At 47.5% G+C, this 19,505-nt stretch overlaps 2 protein-coding genes across 2 annotated transcripts; one reads left to right on the forward strand and one right to left on the reverse strand.

Annotated features, from left to right (window-relative positions):
* The first annotated feature begins 259 nt into the window (after positions 1–259).
* LOC136055864 (olfactory receptor 14C36-like) lies at positions 260–1,198 on the forward strand. Its single transcript, XM_065747739.1, has one exon. The coding sequence runs from the start codon at positions 260–262 to the stop codon at positions 1,196–1,198; it is 939 nt and encodes a 312-aa protein (XP_065603811.1).
* Positions 1,199–14,264: 13,066 nt separating this feature from the next.
* LOC136055865 (olfactory receptor 14A16-like) lies at positions 14,265–15,203 on the reverse strand. The gene has a single exon (XM_065747741.1). The coding sequence runs from the start codon at positions 15,201–15,203 to the stop codon at positions 14,265–14,267; it is 939 nt and encodes a 312-aa protein (XP_065603813.1).
* Between the last annotated feature and the right edge of the window lie 4,302 nt (positions 15,204–19,505).

Below are 19,505 nucleotides of genomic sequence, written 5' to 3' on the forward strand. Positions count from 1 at the left end.
GGGAACTTTCAGGATATGTGGGATGTGAGCAGGCTGTGAGCTCACTGGAGCAGCATTAGTCATGGCCTTTAACACCGTATGTCAAGTAAGTGAAGACAGTAAAGCAAAACTAATTGCACAGAGTTTGGAATGAGAGGTCTGAGTGTAGACAGGGTAAAGATATGGGATGTGGGAACTGATTTTCTCTGAGGACGGTCTTGATTTGTCATTATCTTCTGCACTCCTAACAGCAACTCCACGCCCAGGAATAGCAGAGCAGATGCCCAACAGCAGCTCCATCTGGGAGTTTATCCTGCTGGCGTTGGCAGACACGCGGCAGCTGCAGCTCCTGCACTTCTGGCTCTTCCTGGGCATCTACCTGGCTGCCCTCCTGGGCAACGGCCTCATCAGCACAGCCGTAGCCTGCAACCAGCACCTGCACACACCCATGTACTTCTTCCTCCTCAACCTCGCCCTCCTCGACTTGGGCTGCATCTCCACCACTCTCCCCAAAGCCATGGCCAATGTCCTCTGGGACACCAGGGCCATCTCCTACGCAGGATGTGCTGCACAGGTCTTTTTCTTTTTGTTTTTAGTTTCAGCAGAGTATTCCCTTCTCACAGTCATGGCCTATGACCGTTTTGTTGCCATCTGCAAGCCTCTGCACTACGAGACCCTCCTGGGCAGCAGAGCTTGTGCCACCATGGCTGCAGCTGCCTGGGGCACTGCTGTTCTCTATGCTCTGCTGCACACTGCCAATACATTTTCTATACCACTGTGCCAGGGCAATGCTGTGGACCAGTTTTTTTGTGAAATTCCACAAATCCTCAAGCTCTCATGCTCGCAATCAGACTACCTCAGGGAAACTGGATTTATTGTGGTAAGTGTTCTTGCCGTATTTGGGTGCTTTGTATTCATAGTGCTGTCCTACATGCACATTTTCAGGGCTGTGCTGAGGATGCCCTCTGAGCAAGGCCGGCAAAAAGCCTTCTCCATGTGCCTCCCTCACCTAGCCGTGGTTTCCCTGTATGTGGGCACGGGCTTCTTTGCCTACCTGAATCCCCCTTCCCTGTTCTCCCCATCCCTGAACCTTGTGGTCTCATTTTTGTACTCAGTAGTGCCTCCAACACTGAACCCCCTCATCTACAGCATGAGGAACCAGGTACTCAAGGATGCAGTGAGGAAAATGATGGCAAGGACACATTTAAGAAGGGATTAACTTCTCATCTTTCTCTACAACTGACTCACTGTTGTTCCTGTAGCAGGCTCATATTATGCATTTCCACCTTTAAAATGATTATCTATTACTATTAATTGATACATTTTTTTTGCTGTTCATTTATATGTGTGAGTGTGTAATAAATATTATTGGTTATTATTCCTAAACATGCGTTTGGATTCTGTCTGCTTCTACTGAGGCATCATGCTGCTCTCTATCTCCTGGAGCCCATACGAATTCTGGGTCAGTGCTGACTCTCACGCAGGCTCTGTTCTTATCTCTGTATCTATAGAGAAATGAGATGCCAGCAGGCACTGTGGAGGTGATACAGGCTGGATTAGCATAAGGGATGTTCGTTTTAGCCTAAGGACCAATAGATTAGTTCATCAAAAGGAATCCAATTGTGCTCATCCTGAAACTTTTTCTTGGGTTGCATATAAATTGTTTTGACTTATAGTGCACCAAATTAGAAAGTTGCTCGTTACGTTATAACAAGCAATGGGAATTCGCCATACTGGGGAGAAAAGAGCTGACAGGTGATCCTGAGGGCACTGTGTTGAGGAGGAAAATGAAATCAAAGGGAGGAAGTAGGTGCTGTAGGAAGGAGGATGTGAGGAGTCAGGGGCTGTGCTGGGGGCACACCTCCGTAGCCCTGCATGCATGCTGCCCCTTGCGGTGCCTGCACAGAGCTCCCAGGGGCTGCCTGAGGGGTGGTGGAGCCGGGCTGTCCTGCAGAGGAGAATGGACACGGAGACACTGTGCTGAAGGGCTGGGGCCCCAAAATCACCCCGGAACTCAGCAACCCCGGATGTGCTGTGCTCACCTTGCCTGGCTCTGCTGCTCTCTCACTGCCCCTCCTCAACTGGACGGGGGGGAAATAAATTAAACAGCTCTCAGGTGGAGACAAAAAGCACCTTATTTTTTCCTTGCTTAGAGCCTAATGATAACAAATGTTGTGTATTAATGGCTGAAATGGAAGTGATTTGCTATGTTTGTATTTCAGTTTTGTTGTCTCACATCCTGACCTTTTCTTTAACATGGAACAATGATAACTTCCTAAATTAGCCCTGTGTACAAGTTAGTTATTGCTGTTCTTGCTGTCCGACCCACACTGTTGTGTCACTGTAGAGCTGGGAACGATTCACCTCTCAATGCTTTGGACATCTGCTGAACTGCAGACACTGTCAGTCACAGTGCTCAGGATTCCTAAGTGAAGGTTGCTTAGTTACAGAAACACTCTTATCTACCAGGTGCCAGCTGCAGGTACTGCAAGGCAAAGAAACAATTTAATGAACAATTTAATTGTATGTGCTATAAAAAGATGCGTTTTACTGTAACACAACCTTAGTTCTGAGATTTACCTGGACTTCTGAAAGGCCTCTGGCATGGTCCCATATCACTTCCTTATCTCTATGAAGAGATATGAGAAATGGATTTGTGACACTTTTGTGTAGGGGATCTTTGAAAAGAAATGTAAGCAATCCTTGCCATAAGGTTAGCAATTGTTTGAAAAGTAGCACACACAAACAGAACAGAAACTGTGTAGAACAGCAGAAAGGCATTTACCAGCGAGAAGAAGATGCGTGCTTTGGCCACAGTAGCGACTAGATGAACAACTGGAACAAACATAGCAGGTGCATGATCGTATACTGTGAACCAACCAGATCTTAGCACATACTGCCTTTCTGTGTATATATGCTTTGAGTTATTGCTTAATAAACAAACATTAGCTTGCAAAAAAAAAAAAAAGAAAGAAAAAAAAAAAGAAATAGCCTCCAGCCCTCACAATAACTGGGATTCCGTGTTTTTACTTATTGTTTTTTCAATTGTTGTATTGTAAATAACTTCTGCATGCCATAGTGAATGATGAAAAACATCTGGATTATCCACTGGATGGTATATTAGTAACAACACTGGTCATGGTATAACAAAAATGGGTGATTTTTCTGTGGTACCAATGTTGCCTTAAGAATTAGAATTATTAGGTATAATTTAGGTTGCTGTGCGCTATTTTTTTCTATTTTTAGTGATAGATTAAATATAAACTGTACAGGATTTATGTTTCCACTGCTGGAATCCATGGAAATAACTTTTTTTAGTGTAGTCTTATCTTTTCATTATGATGTTATTAGCCTATCAATTAGCTTTTCCTTAGTTTGTCAAGGCAAAACCAGGAAAGGAATCCCAGGCAAAACCAGGAAAGGAATCCCAGACAAAGGGATGACACTGTACTGTAGAATGATTCACTCTCTTTCATCCACTAATCAGAATTTTAAAAATATGACTATGCATAACTTGAGACAAAGGCACACACTATCTTACTTCAATTTACCATATGATTCTAACAGAGAATGCTTGGGTATTGCCCAACAGATGTTTTAGTCCACTGATTCTTTCAATTGGCACCTATGTCAGGGGCCTTTAGAAGAACGATCTTGGGAAGGAACAATTACCTGCCATGAGAGAAAAGGTCTAGGAGGAGAAGCGGTGCACAGATTAAGTGCATGTTTTCTCCTTTGCCACAAGTGGACATGCCCTCTATTGCAATAGCAAGTAAAAAACCTTTGTTGCTCCACCAAGATCTTTGCCTGATAAAAATTGATTGATTCTGAGCTTTTCTTGCGCAAGAAAACATGAGGGAGGTGTGGGGATAGAGGGGAGAGTGGGGATAGAGTGGGGAATGTGGGGATATGGGGCGCAGAGACCCCATTCTCTCCCAAATGGGGGCCTCAGCAGAGCTTTTGGTTTCGCTTTCAATTCTGCATGGTATGGGTGAAAGCCGGGCGGCCATTGGTTCCGATGCGGCCCACAGGTGGAGCACACGCTGGGATTGTCTGTGTTGCAGTGCCTCAAAGCCCCTCTTGATGTGGGCAGAGTCCCAGCTTCAGGGTGGTTTGCAGCAATTGGGAGCAGTTTGGGGAATTTTTCAGGTCACTGGGGGCACTTTAGGGGTAATTCTGGGAGAACTTGGGACAAATCAGGAGCACTTGAGAGGGAGTTTGTAAAATTTTGGAGGCAGTTTGTGGCAGTTAGGGAACCGGGAGCAGCATGCGGTCCTCAGAAGGGCAAAGATAGAACCAGAGTCCATCTGCAGAGCCCCCTCAGCACTGGAATCCCAGTGGGTGGGTGGGCATGTGGGTGCAGCACACTATAGAGACATACTTGGCTAGTGGAGGACATGATTATGTGAGCCTAGGCTAAGGTCTAAGGCCTACAGGCTGTGGTGCGTGTGATACAGACTCTGGTCAGTCACAGTCCTTGACAAATTCAGCAAGAAAAGAGAGATGCATAAGCAGAAAAAGAGCTGTACTAGCAGAAGAGCAAAAAGTTACAATTTAGGGTGAGGTAAGAAACTGCTTGCTGCCAACAAATCAGAGAAGAAACTTAGGTGCGTGACTGCCTCGTGCTAACCCCTTACCAATCGATTATGGAGGCGTTACACGTGATTCACACCTGCAAACAATCAGGAGTATGCTTTGTATTCTTTAAGAGTTGTATTTTTTCCTGTCACTGTTAACTGTAAACTGTCACTGTCCTGTAAACTGTCACTGTTATCACTCTGATAAAGTGGCAGAGTCCGTTCTTTTTCTGCTGACAGCACACGGCCATCCAGCAGCATCAGTAGGGCTGGCTGTTGATGTTCTGTTCAAAGTAGCGAGGAATGCGTCTTGACACCTCCCAGCAGCCTGCCAGAGCCAGAGCCAGAGCCTGGGGCTCCTTTGTGTTCCTCTGCCCTCCTCGCAGCACTTCTCACCTTGCCCACCCCTCCCATCTTCCTGCAGGTCCTTCTGCTGGGAGCACCGCCCGCAGCAGGCAGTGGAGGCAGTGCCAGTGCAGGACACCATGTGCATCATCTGCATGGACCCCGTGGGGGACAGCAGCTCATATGGCACCATGGTGTGCCCATCCTGCAAACACACCTGGTCCCACCGGGCCTGTGTCCAGGTAAGAGCCCTTCCCTTGCCCCGTGGGAACGGCGGGAGCTTAGCAGCATCAGGTCCCGCTCACGCTGATGCTACTTGTGTTTCTGCTGCAGGAACAGGCCATCTGCGCTGGAATTTATTGCTTCCGGTGGCCCCTCTGCAGAGACAGGGACAAGTTTATCCCAAAAATGCTCATCCTGGGGATCTGAAACCCAGTCAGGTTGGTGACTTTCAGCCATTTCACAAGATGTGAGGATACATGAGATGTTCCTGCCCAGGGACTGACAACCCCGGCAGGCCTGACCCTTTGCTGCCATTAAACCAGGCCTCAGCATCATTGGGAAGCTGGAGCTGGGGATTGGGTGGAGGAGGAAGGATGCCATGGATTAGTTTTATTTCTGGCGTAGTGGGTGCTCATGATGTTCCCTCCCTTCTCTGACAGGAGGCCAACATGGGAGGACAATGATGCATATGCATCACTACCAGAGAGGCATGAGCGCTGCAATGCCAGTGAGTGCCGTTACCCACATGGCAGGGAGCAGGGAGAGGGAGCAGGGTGAGTTACCTCAGCAGCCCTCTGGGGCTCTGCATGGGATCACAGCCTCAGTGCAGGGTTGGGGAGCATGGACTGAACAGCAGAGCTGTGCCAGGCACTCTCTGGCTCAGGTCAATTAGTCCTCATGTCCACAACCCATTTGTTTCCCCAGGCTCTGGGAGCTGCTGCTCTGCACTCCTGCGCTACACAGGGCACCCATCGGTGCTGCTCCAACTTGAGTGAGAGCACCTCCACCTGGGAGTACAATGCCTACGCTGGAGAGGGCACCAGTAAGAGGCAAACAGCTGTGTGCTGCATGCTCAGGGCGGCCTTGCTTATGTCCCTTTACCCTGGAGAGGTGGGAGTCAGTCCCACCCCCAGGCAGGAGTTCAATCCTGCTCACCTTCCTGCCTCTCTTACAGACTCCAGCACCACCAGCCAGCATGGACTGGGGCCATCCCAAGGCTCCCCAGCTCTGGAGAGCAGTACTTCCAGCACCACCAGCCAGGCACCATCAGAGCCAGATTGTGGGTCCCGTGTGCCTGAGAGCAGCAGCCTGTCCAGACGGTATGGGTCAGACCATGGGAGAATCTCCCCACGTTTATCTCGAGTTGAAAATAGCTTTAATGAGCTCCGAGAGCACCATGGGAGCTGCCGTAATGCTGCCCCAGACTTGGCCAGACAGGGAAAGTCAGAGTCCTTGAGGCCCTCCCTAGCATGTGGCTACAACCTCCAGCCCAGGGAGGGTGTGCTCAGACACAAAGTCGCTCTCCACTGCAGTGCCAGGTCCCAGGTTCCACAAGCCAGCCCCAAACACGCCGTGGGAGCAGGCACCCACCAACCCCAAGTGCTGAGAGCTGTACCCACAGCTTCAGCCAACGGGCAGCACTGGGGTCCTCGAGGGGTTCCATAGCAGCTGATGGAAGCCAGTGCACACAGCCAGGGAGGGCCCGGACTCGAAGGTGCTCCCCTCACCAACGTTGTGATGCAGCATCCCAGAGTCAGCCTTGTTTACTCTGCAGGAGTCGGTTCAGGAGGACAGAGCCAGCCCAGGAGCCAAGCCACTCCCGAGTACCACGTTGGGCCCTGAACAGCAGTTTTTGACATCTTGGGGCTGCTGCCAGATGCAGATGGGCCAGGACCTGGTTGGACTGTTGAACCTGATGACCTTTTTGGTCTTTTCTAATCTTAATGACTCTGCAAATCTAAATGCACTTGAGAGGATGTCTGAGGAGCAGATAAAAGGCTGCGGGGCTCAGGCCAAGCTGAGGAGGTGCATGGACGGCAGGAGGAAAGGGATTTTCACATCTAGAACGGAAAGAAGAAGCAGAGGAAGAAGAGGAAGATCCAGGCGAGGGGCCCTCCTCAAACCCACTACCACCGAGAAAGGCAACTAAGAAAAGTGAGAGACATGGAGAGGACAGTGATATGAGGAAGTCACTGCTACCACTATTGATGCCTGAAGATGATTGAAATCCAAAGCTCAAGAAAGGCGTTTGTACAGCGCTCAGATGAAACTGTTGTCACCTGGCTGCTTCAGTGTTGGGACAGTGGTGCCAGCAGCATGTCCCTAGATTGTAACAAAGCTCGCCAACTAGGAAGCATTGCCCGAGACCCAGCTATCAACAGAGGGACTAGTAGATGTCTGAATGGAGTTGCCACCCTCTGGAAATGAATGTTAGTAGCTGTGAAGAAAAGACATCCCTACAAAGATGATCTGGGCCTTGAGATGAGAAAATAGAATAACATTGAGAACGGCATCCCATATTTGAGAGAAATAGCCATGGTGGAAATGCTGTATGATTCTATATTAGTTCCTAATGATCCACACCATGACCTTGCTCCTGAGAGAGTGAGGAGTACACCCAATATATGTCAGAGGCTCTCAAGAACAGCAATGGAGAGGTACGTCAGTATGCTAGGATCAATGTTCCATAGATATGAGGGCCACACAGAAGACCCTCAGTTTTTGAACTGATTCTTACACTTCAAAACTTTGAACAATTTCTTCCATCACACGCTTCCATTTCTGCCATATCAACGGTAGCAGAAAGACTAGATAAAATGGAGAAGACATAGGAAAGTATACTGGAGATACTGTCCCTAGTGATTAACAGGGATGAACCCGTGGCACTATCAGAACCATCTGAAGAAGATGAGTATGATCCAAGGAATGTGAGGAAGGAGCTGACCAAACTGATGAAAGTCTCATCTATCAAATGCAAATGTTTCCCTGCTTGAGCAAATGACAGAGGTAACTCCATGTCATGTGCGGCCATGTGGAGCTAATTACATGCAAATGGAGAGGACATGGAGAAGTGGCATAAAAATCCCACTCCTGCACTGTGAGCACGGGTGAGAGAATTACAGCAAAGATCAACCACCAACAAAATTCCTCCAGTCACTGCAGGTAACCAATAGAGGGGCCCTGCCCCCAGCCAGGGGAGATAAGGGCTAGCACTCTGGCACGCTTTGTCTTTTGTCCTGCCACAGATGTGCTTCCCCTGCAGTTTTACTAACATAAGTTTCTCAGATTTTGGATAATTTTGTCTCTCCCAGATTGTTCGATTTTGTTAGATGTAATAAAATTACCATTTATCTTCAAATTGTTGCCATTGGTTTTTGCTTTTTTGTTGTTGTTGTTGTTTGTTTTTTTTCCCCCAGTCTCATCTGTTGTCTGCATACACTTCCCCCTTACCCCCCCAGCCCCCCACTACCCACGCACGGCTCTGCTCTGGTGGCTGCAGATTTTTTTTTCTCCTTCTCTCCCTTCTGTTTTTCTTGTGTCCCTGTGACAGATAACCGTGACATCAGTAAATTCCAGTAAATACCCTGAATATGTTTAACCATCAGTGGGATGGTGTCTTCCCCAGCTAAACAAGGAAAACTGAGAAAATAGAGAACCTTACATAACTGTTCTTGAGGTAGAACCCCAGGTTCTTCCCTTTCTGTTTTTGCAAACAGTTTGATTTGCTTGTTCCACTATAGCTTGACAAGTACTTTCCACATCCTTGGAGCCATTTAGCAATAATTGCACTGCTTATTGTCAGACCACTTTTCATTGTCAAATATACCATCAACCAGTAAACAATGCTTATCATTTCAAGTGGATTAGCTGATAAACACACTGCTACATATGATTTTGTCAAAAATCCAACCTTTGTACAGCAGAGTTAAGAATACAATTAATAAAAAATTGCCTACACCACCTCTCCCATTATCCCATCTTAAACAAAGGAATAGTGAAAAGTGAAGAAGTGAAGTTTTATCTTTATAGCTATTCTGGACTTATCTTTCCATGCTGAAGCATGTGGTCATATACAGAACAAAGTTATGGGGATAGAGAAAGGAAAACAAAGTAGGTAGGGAGAAAGTAAATGATTTGCTAAATCTTACAGCAGGCAATAAACAAAAAAAAATCTGGAGATAGATCTGAAATTTGTGAAGCTGTAACCATGTTAAAGAACCCTTCTGGTTCTTTACTGAAATTGAAGGTACTTCTTGGGCTGTTTGCATACCCATTAACTTCTTTTTGTTCAATGCATCTTCCATCTTGTAAAGGTTTGTCTGATGTTAAAAGCTTCCGAAGTCATTCACTGCTATTAAGGCAAAGCCCCCATCCTTAGATCCATAGTAGTGTTAAGTTAAAGGTGTTTGGCTGAGGTGGCTTGGAACCTTCAGCTGTTCCTGCAATTGTAGCACCTTTTGTCTTTCCCAGGATGTAATGCGTGGACAAAAGCCTCCACTAGGACAGTCATTGAGAACTCTGTGGATGCCACCCTACTGCAAGCCTCTATCATATTGACCAGGTTAGTTTGTCTCGGTAATGACTTCAAAATCCTATGGCAGTCCATATTTGCATTCTCTATGTCCAGTTTCATGATAATGGCACTTTTTGCATCCTCATCTGCCACCTGTTTATTAAGGGCACCAAGTAACCTACTGATAAATTGCATGTCAGATTCTTGTGGTCCCCGCCTAACTTGTGTGAATGATGTCTCCCTTTGTCCATCCTCAGAGAGGGTTAACAGCACCTTCAAGGCAAATTGCACTGAAGTGCACAGAGCATCTTCTGGTAGTTGTGCTTGAAGTTGTGGATTATTAAAGGGAGGAGTGGCTCCTGTCAATTGGGCTGTACCTATCCCAATTAGGGGATCTGGCTGAGGTCGCTCCAAATTCCTAAGTGCTTCATCTTCACACAAGTGCTGCCAATGATCTTTTCATAGCAACCTTTGTGCAGGTTTCAAAAACAGACTGGCTAATTGGCCACAATCATATGGCATTAATGACTGGGTAGCGAAGATATTGTCCAGCAATGCCTGAGTAAATGGCGCTCCCAGACCGCATGTAAGAACCGCCTTGCAGATTGTTTTTTATTAAATCCCAATGAAACTGTCTCAATTCTTGGGGTCCAGTCTCCCATACCAAGACTGTAAATGTTTGTGGGACAGGAATCTCCTCTTTTGCTGCCTGCTGAAATAACTTTTTTAACTCTTAAAGAATACAAAGCGTACTCCAGATTGTTTGCAGGTGTGAATCACGTGTAACGCCTCCCTAATCGATTGGTAAGGGGTTAGCACGAGGCAGTCACGCACCTAAGTTTCTTCTCTGATTTGTTGGCAGCAAGCAGTTTCTTACCTCACCCTAAATTGTAACTTTTTGCTCTTCTGCTAGTACAGCTCTTTTTCTGCTTATGCATCTCTCTTTTCTTGCTGAATTTGTCAAGGACTGTGACTGACCAGAGTCTGTATCACATGCACCACAGCCTGTAGGCCTTAGACCTTAGCCTAGGCTCACATAATCATGTCCTCCACTAGCCAAGTATGTCTCTATAGTGTGCTGCACCCACATGCCCACCCACCCACTGGGATTCCAGTGCTGAGGGGGCTCTGCAGATGGACTCTGGTTCTATCTTTGCCCTTCTGAGGACCGCATGCTGCTCCCGGTTCCCTAACTGCCACAAACTGCCTCCAAAATTTTACAAACTCCCTCTCAAGTGCTCCTGATTTGTCCCAAGTTCTCCCAGAATTACCCCTAAAGTGCCCCCAGTGACCTGAAAAATTCCCCAAACTGCTCCCAATTGCTGCAAACCACCCTGAAGCTGGGACTCTGCCCACATCAAGAGGGGCTTTGAGGCACTGCAACACAGACAATCCCAGCGTGTGCTCCACCTGTGGGCAGCACTGGAACCAATGGCCGCCCGGCTTTCACCCATACCATGCAGAATTGAAAGCGAAACCAAAAGCTCTGCTGAGGCCCCCATTTGGGAGGGAATGGGGTCTCTGCGCCCCATATCCCCACATTCTCCCCTCTATCCCCACTCTCCCCTCTATCCCCACACCTCCCTCATGTTTTCTTGCGCAAGAAAAGCTCAGAATCAATCAATTTTTATCAGGCAAAGATCTTGGTGGAGCAACAAAGGTTTTTTACTTGCTATTGCAATAGAGGGCATGTCCACTTGTGGCAAAGGAGAAAACATGCACTTAATCTGTGCACCGCTTCTCCTCCTAGACCTTTTCTCTCATGGCAGGTAATTGTTCCTTCCCAAGATCGTTCTTCTAAAGGCCCCTGACATAGGTGCCAATTGAAAGAATCAGTGGACTAAAACATCTGTTGGGCAATACCCAAGCATTCTCTGTTAGAATCATATGGTAAATTGAAGTAAGATAGTGTGTGCCTTTGTCTCAAGTTATGCATAGTCATATTTTTAAAATTCTGATTAGTGGATGAAAGAGAGTGAATCATTCTACAGTACAGTGTCATCCCTTTGTCTGGGATTCCTTTCCTGGTTTTGCCTGGGATTCCTTTCCTGCTTTTGCCTTGACAAACTAAGGAAAAGCTAATTGATAGGCTAATAACATCATAATGAAAAGATAAGACTACACTAAAAAAAGTTATTTCCATGGATTCCAGCAGTGGAAACATAAATCCTGTACAGTTTATATTTAATCTATCACTAAAAATAGAAAAAAATAGCGCACAGCAACCTAAATTATACCTAATAATTCTAATTCTTAAGGCAACATTGGTACCACAGAAAAATCACCCATTTTTGTTATACCATGACCAGTGTTGTTACTAATATACCATCCAGTGGATAATCCAGATGTTTTTCATCATTCACTATGGCATGCAGAAGTTATTTACAATACAACAATTGAAAAAACAATAAGTAAAAACACGGAATCCCAGTTATTGTGAGGGCTGGAGGCTATTTCTTTTTTTTTCTTTTCTTTTTTTTTTTTCTTGCAAGCTAATGTTTGTTTATTAAGCAATAACTCAAAGCATATATACACAGAAAGGCAGTATGTGCTAAGATCTGGTTGGTTCACAGTATACGATCGTGCACCTGCTATGTTTGTTCCAGTTGTTCATCTAGTCGCTACTGTGGCCAAAGCACGCATCTTCTTCTCGCTGGTAAATGCCTTTCTGCTGTTCTACACAGTTTCTGTTCTGTTTGTGTGTGCTACTTTTCAAACAATTGCTAACGTTATGGCAAGGACTGCTTACACTTCTTCTCAAAAATCCCCTACACAAAAGTGTCTGGAAGCTGCGATAGACAACCTCAGAGATAGCCACCTCCTTTCTGAGCATCAGCTGGGGGCCAGATGTAAAGGGGAGTATTCAGGGCCATCCTAAGCGAAACCAGAGCAACCCAAGAAAAAGTTTCAGGATGAGCATAATTGGGTACACTTGGCCTCTCAGGCTGCAAGCGTGCACTGCTGGCTCATGTTAAGGTTTGCATCTACCAGGACCCCTAAGATCTTCCCTGCAGAGCTGCTCTCAAGGAGTTCTCCTGGTCTGTACTCATATCAGAGACTGTCCCCACACAAGTGCAAAACCTTGCACTTGATCTTGTTGAATGATGTTTCCTTGGGCTCACTTTTCAAGCCTGTCTAGCTCCCTCTGGATGACATCTCTTAATTCTGTTGTTAAAACTGCACCACTCAGCTTGCTGTCATCAGCATACTTGCACAGGGTGCACTCTATCTCATCATCCATGCCACTGATAAAGACATTGAAGAGCTCTGGTCCCAAGGATGACCCCCGGGGACACCCGTTGTGATTGGCCTCCAGCTACTGGAGACCATTTACCAGAAAGCCCTTTCCCACAGCCCTTTGGCTGCGACCTTCCAACCGATGTCTCATCCAATGAAGTGTCCACCCTTCAAATCCATCTCTCGTATCTCTTCATAGAGTTAAGGAAGTGATATGGGACCATGCCAGAGGCCTTTCAGAAGTCCAGGTGAATCTCAGAACTAAGGTTGTGTTACAGTAAAACACATCTTTTTATAGCACATACAATTAAATTGTTCATTAAATTGTTTCTTTGCCTTGCAGTACCTGCAGCTGGCACCTGGTAGATAAGAGTGTTTCTGTAACTTAGCAACCTTCACTTAGGAATCCAGAGCACTGTGACTGACAGTGTCTGCAGTTCAGCAGATGTCCAAAGCATTGAGAGGTGAATCGTTCCCAGCTCTCCAGTGACACAACAGTGTGGGTCGGACAGTAAGAACAGCAATAACTAACTTGTACACAGGGCTAATTTAGGAAATTATTATTGTTCCATGATAAAGAAAAGGTCAGGATGTGAGACAACAAAACTGAAATACAAACATAGCAAATCACTTCCATTTCAGCCATTAATACACAACATTTGTTATCATTAGGCTCTAAGCAAGGAAAAAATAAGGTGCTTTTTGTCTCCACCTGAGAGCTGTTTAATTTATTTCCCCCCCGTCCAGTTGAGGAGGGGCAGTGAGAGAGCAGCAGAGCCAGGCAAGGTGAGCACAGCACATCCGGAGTTGCTGAGTTCCGGGGTGATTTTGGGGCCCCAGCCCTTCAGCACAGTGTCTCCGTGTCCATTCTCCTCTGCAGGACAGCCCGGCTCCACCACCCCTCAGGCAGCCCCTGGGAGCTCTGTGCAGGCACCGCAAGGGGCAGCATGCATGCAGGGCTACGGAGGTGTGCCCCCAGCACAGCCCCTGACTCCTCACATCCTCCTTCCTACAGCACCTACTTCCTCCCTTTGATTTCATTTTCCTCCTCAACACAGTGCCCTCAGGATCACCTGTCAGCTCTTTTCTCCCCAGTATGGCGAATTCCCATTGCTTGTTATAACGTAACGAGCAACTTTCTAATTTGGTGCACTATAAGTCAAAACAATTTATATGCAACCCAAGAAAAAGTTTCAGGATGAGCACAATTGGATTCCTTTTGATGAACTAATCTATTGGTCCTTAGGCTAAAACGAACATCCCTTATGCTAATCCAGCCTGTATCACCTCCACAGTGCCTGCTGGCATCTCATTTCTCTATAGATACAGAGATAAGAACAGAGGCTGTGTGAGAGTCAGCACTGACCCAGAATTCGTATGGGCTCCAGGAGATAGAGAGCAGCATGATGCCTCAGTAGAAGCAGACAGAATCCAAACGCATGTTTAGGAATAATAACCAATAATATTTATTACACACTCACACATATAAATGAACAGCAAAAAAAAGTATCAATTAATAGAAATAGATAAGCATTTTAAAGGTGAAAATGCGTAATATGAGCCTGCTACAGGAATGACAGTGAGTCAGTTGTAGAGAAAGATTCTCATGTTTAAACCCTGCTGAAATGTGTCCTTGCTATCATTTTCCTCACTGCATCCTTCAGTTCCTGGTTCCTCATGCTGTAGATGAAGGGGTTCAGTGTTGGAGGCACTACTGAGTACAAAAATGACACCACCAGGTTCAGGGATGGGGAGAACAAGGAAGGGGGATTCAGGTAGGCAAAGAAGCCCGTGCCCACATACAGGGAAACCACGGCTAGGTGAGGGAGGCACACGGAGAAGGCTTTTTGCTGGCCTTGCTCAGAGGGCATCCTCAGCACAGCCCTGAAAATGTGCACGTAGGACAGCACTATGAATACAAAGCACCCAAATACGGCAAGAACACTTACCACAATAAATCCAGTTTCCCTGAGGTAGTCTGAATGCGAGCATGAGAGCTTGAGGATTTGTGGAATTTCACAAAAAAACTGGTCCACAGCATTGCCCTGGCACAGTGGTATAGAAAATGTATTGGCAGTGTGCAGCAGAGCATAGAGAACACCAGTGCCCCAGGCAGCTGCAGCCATGGTGGCACAAGCTCTGCTGCCCAGGAGGGTCCCGTAGTGCAGAGGCTTGCAGATGGCAACAAAACGGTCATAGGCCATGACTGTGAGAAGGGAATACTCTGCTGAAAATAAAAACAAAAAGAAAAAGACCTGTGCAGCACATCCTGCGTAGGAGATGGCCCTGGTGTCCCAGAGGGCATTGGCCATGGCTTTGGGGAGGGTGGTGGAGATGCAGCCCAGGTCGAGGAGGGCGAGGTTGAGGAGGAAGAAGTACATGGGTGTGTGCAGGTGCTGGTTGCAGGCTACGGCTGTGCTGATGAGGCCGTTGCCCAGGAGGGCAGCCAGGTAGATGCCCAGGAAGAGCCAGAAGTGCAGGAGCTGCAGCTGCCGCGTGTCTGCCAACGCCAGCAGGATAAACTCCCTGATGGAGCTGCTGTTGGGCATCTGCTCTGCTATTCCTGGGCGTGGAGTTGCTGTTAGGAGTGCAGAAGATAATGACAAATCAAGACCATCCTCAGAGACAATCAGTTTCCACATCCCATACCATTACCCCGTCTGCATTCAGAGCTCTCATTCCAAACTCTGTGCAATTAGGTTTGCCTTTAATGAAGTGTCCTGTTGGCAGGGTAAGCGTGTGTTCACGTCTGCTGTAAATGACAAGGGAGAGGGAAGGCTGAAAGCATCTTAGGAGACTGTTCACAGAACGGCAGATTGAGAAAGGGGCAATGCAGGATTCTCAGAGATGTGTTGCTTTTTCCCAGCTCCTTTCAGATTCCTGCCTCCAACCCTTTCCCCTTCCCTAAGAACAGCAAATGGAAAATCCCTGCCTTGTCTCTCCTCTTGCAAAGCACCCTTGGAAACATTCTGGGGTGCAGTGCAGCTGTGATGCCCTGCCCCAGACAGCAGCTGTGGCAGCAGAAGTCCCCTGCCCTGCCCACACGTCTCCCCACAGCACCCTGGGCAGCTCCCCGGGCAGGCTGAGAGCTGAGCCTGGCAGGAGGCAGAGTCCCTGACCCGGCACAGCCCCTGGGGCACAGCAGAGACCCTGCTCTGCACGACAGCACTGGGCACCCGGCTGCACCCCCAGAAGCACAGCCTGCAGCCGTCCTGGCACACGCAGCCCTCAGGGCTGTGTTCTGACGTTGCAGCAGGGAAGCCCTCAGATGGAGCAGGTCTTTTTCCATGAGAAAAAAACAACGAGCGATTGCAGCCTGAGCTGCCATGAGATATCCCCGATTTACTGATCCCTCCAGGAAAAGCAGCTGCATTGCCTGCAGCGAGAGACTTACTGTGTTAAAGGCTGTGAGTAATGCTGCTCCAGTGAGCTCACAGCCTGCTCACATCCCACACATCCTGTAAGTTCCCTCTCCTCTCTCTCTTCTCCCTCTGTCACCTGCAGATCATGCCCCCAGCATTAATACGTGGTTCACAGGAACTGCTCCCGGGCACAGCTGTTTCTCTGCAGCTCTGCCCGCTTGTATGAGCTCCTTGTGTCCCAGGGGACCAGCCCAACTCAGCGGGAGAGGATGTGATTTTCTTCTCCCCATCTCCCTGGAGAGGTCCATGAGTCTCCATGGCCAAGAGCTTCTGAAAGGCTGCTGGATGATCACAGAATCACACATAATGGAGACGTAGCTTAGGTTGGAAGGGACATTACAGTCACTCACTCCCAACCCCCCTGCCATGGGTGGCGTTGCCAACCCCCTGATCACGTTGTCCAACAACCCATCCAACATGGCCTTGAATGCCTCTATGGTTGGGGCATCCACCACCTCCTTGGGCAGTCTGTTCCAGAGCCTCACCACCATCCATGTGCAAAAATTTCAGCAGAGTCACTTGCTCACTTACAGACAATTGCTGATGAACAAGGTGCCTGGGGTGCACCTAGATGTGGGCAACACTGCCTGCAAGCTGTGGTAGACAACCTCAGAGATAGCCACCTCCTTTCTGAGCATTAGCAGGGAGCCAAATGTGAATGGGAGTATTCTTGGCCATCCTAAATGACACCAGAGCTCTGATTTTAGGACACCTGAGAGTATCGTTTTTCACCTGTCCCCTTGGAGCATGCCGAGTTATACCGCTGACCGAATGGATGAGCTCAGCGTAAGAGCCAGGTCATTGTCTCTGCTCCATCTGTGTCATATTCTGGAGTTCAAGGCATTACAAAGCTAGGACACACCTACGCTCCTTCAATGATGACACCTGAGTTTGTTCTGGGCTCTCTTTTGAATGTCAGTTCCCTGGGGTCTCCAGCACACCCACAGCCAGCTGGCAAAATGCAGCACAGCACCTTCAGGAAAGCCATGCCCTAGGAGTGTTGGTGCTGGCTGGACAGCTCCAAGCCCCACAATGGCTCTATTGCCCGCGTGCCACCTTCTGAGCACCACTACCATTGTGTAGACACAGGATCCAGCCAGGATACATCCAGTGATGCTTTGGGAATGGAAAGCTTTCTAAAGTGTCTTTACACTAAGGAGAACACCAAAACTATGAACTCCTTGAGCTAGAAATCTTTTTGCATTTGCAGACCTAGGATCTTCTTGGATCACAGAAACATGGCAGGATGGTTCCCACCTGTGAAGTGATGAAAAAGAGGGATAAGGACTCTTCACAGGGGGTGGTCAAGGAGGACAAGGATAGGCTACTGCTCTGTCTGTGAGAGCACACTGAGCTCTGCCTGGAGAGGGCAGAGGATCCCACTGTGAACTGATGGAAATGGCTTAAAGAGGAGACCAGCAGTGCCTGTTACTGGTTTCCTGATCAGGAAGAACAAGAGGAAGGGGACCTAAAAAGACAAACAGGAGCCTCACATTTTGCGGCCCTTGTCACAGTCAGGGGCTATACTCACTCCAGCATCTTCTGGAGAGGCAGCACAGCAGGGCATAAGCCATCCAGAAGATCCCTGGAGAGCACAGCTGACATCTTCATGACCAAGCGAAAGAGGAACTAAAGAGTGGAGGTGCTCTGCTGGATCTCATACTCACCAGCAAGGACGGTTTGTGAGGAATGTGAAGGTCAAAGACGTCCTGGGCTGCAGTGGCCATGGCACGATGGAGCTCAGGTGTCTGTAGAGAGGGCAAAAGAGAAGCTCACAACTTTGGGCTTCAGCAGAACACAGCTTGGCTTCTTCAAGTGTCTGTGGGATACGGGAAGGCAAGGTAAGGCTCTGAGGGGAATAGGGTAAAAAAGGTGTTATCGACCTAAGGACCAGAACTTCCAAGTAGAAAAAGTCCATTCCAAGGAAGGGAAAGCCAAGCAGCAATGTCAGAAGTCCTGCAGGAATGGGAAAGATCGCCCTGATCAAACCCAAACAGAGCAATGCAGAGATTTTTCCCAGTGCTCCTGCTGAGATGAGTTTAGCAAAGCTAGAGTTCTACTGCAATTGAACGTGTCCAGGCATATCAAAGGGAGGTAGAGCTTAAAGAAATGTGTGGGCAAGAAAAGGAAGGCTAGGGAGACTGTGGGCCCACAGTAGAACGGGGCAAGGAACCTGGTGAGACAGGACATGGAAAAATCACTGATACTCATTTCCTTCCTGATCTCACTGTTTATCAGTTGGATTGGGCCTCTTGGTATCCTAAATACCAGAGACAGTTGGGAAATCTGATGCAAGAAGAGGTGAACTCCTAAAAACTAAGGAAACAGGATCCAGAGTTGGAAGAGACTGACAGAAATCACAGAATCCTTGAATGGCTTGGGTTGGAAGGAGAGAAAGCAATACCCAGAGTAGTGCCTTCCCATTTCAGATGCTCGACACAAGCAAGCTGAACGGGGCTTGGGAAGGCTCAAACAAGAAGACTGGGTTTGAACGCTTCACGTGTGAGGAGAGGCTGAGGGACCTGGGCCTGTCCAGCCTGGAGAAGGGAAGGCTGAAGGGGATCTCACTGCAGCCTGCCAGAACCTGGAGGACGTGATGGAGAGCACAAAGCCAGGCCCTTCCCCATGGTGCGTGTTGAGAGATAAAAGGGAGAGTATCAAAGGGAGAATAGAAATCTAATTGCCCCAAATCACTGCACCTGTAACATAAAATTAAACTCCCTCATTCTGCAGATGCACAATAAATACAGTCCTGCACATCCTAGTGGTAATTAACCCCTGATGTCTATAATCAGCACATATCATTCTGCTGGCAAGCAGATGACAATTAGCAAATTCCCTGTCTGAACATCCAAGGTTAAACAAATAAATGACATAGTGGGTTCAGCTGAATGCATTTAAAAGCCTACATGTGCTCCAACTACAGCAATGTATTTTCTTTTACATTATCACCTATTGAGACAAACTCACTTATCACTACAACGAAGAAAACAGCAATAGGATCGATTCTTTCCTCGCTGTTCCTTTTCAATATGAGCATCAGGTTAGCACTTCCAGCCTATGAAAAGAACACACTTAATATGAGGACAAATGAGAAATCACAACAAATGTGTTCAGAAGCTGAACTAAGGACAGACACATTAACCCCCTTTCCCCCCACATTCAATTCTGGGATGATTCATGTATATTTTCAGGCACCAAATCACATTTAATTAGGTATCATTTGGAGTTACGTGATGAATCGATCCACAGCAAGAAGAAAGAGGTGCGAGGTTCTGTGTGACCTTGTCATGTCAATAACGATGTACAATTAAACACATGCTTCAGCTGATCTGCAGACAGACGGCACAACCTCTGCCACAAAGGAATACTACTCATCGGAAATGGTTCTCAAGTCAGGATTTTAGCTACAGCAGTGTTTTGGACTCC

Source organism: Cyrtonyx montezumae, unplaced genomic scaffold, assembly GCF_038088225.1.
Source record: "Cyrtonyx montezumae isolate F1298 unplaced genomic scaffold, pur_monq_1.0 scaffold_49, whole genome shotgun sequence".
Taxonomy (NCBI): domain Eukaryota; kingdom Metazoa; phylum Chordata; class Aves; order Galliformes; family Odontophoridae; genus Cyrtonyx; species Cyrtonyx montezumae.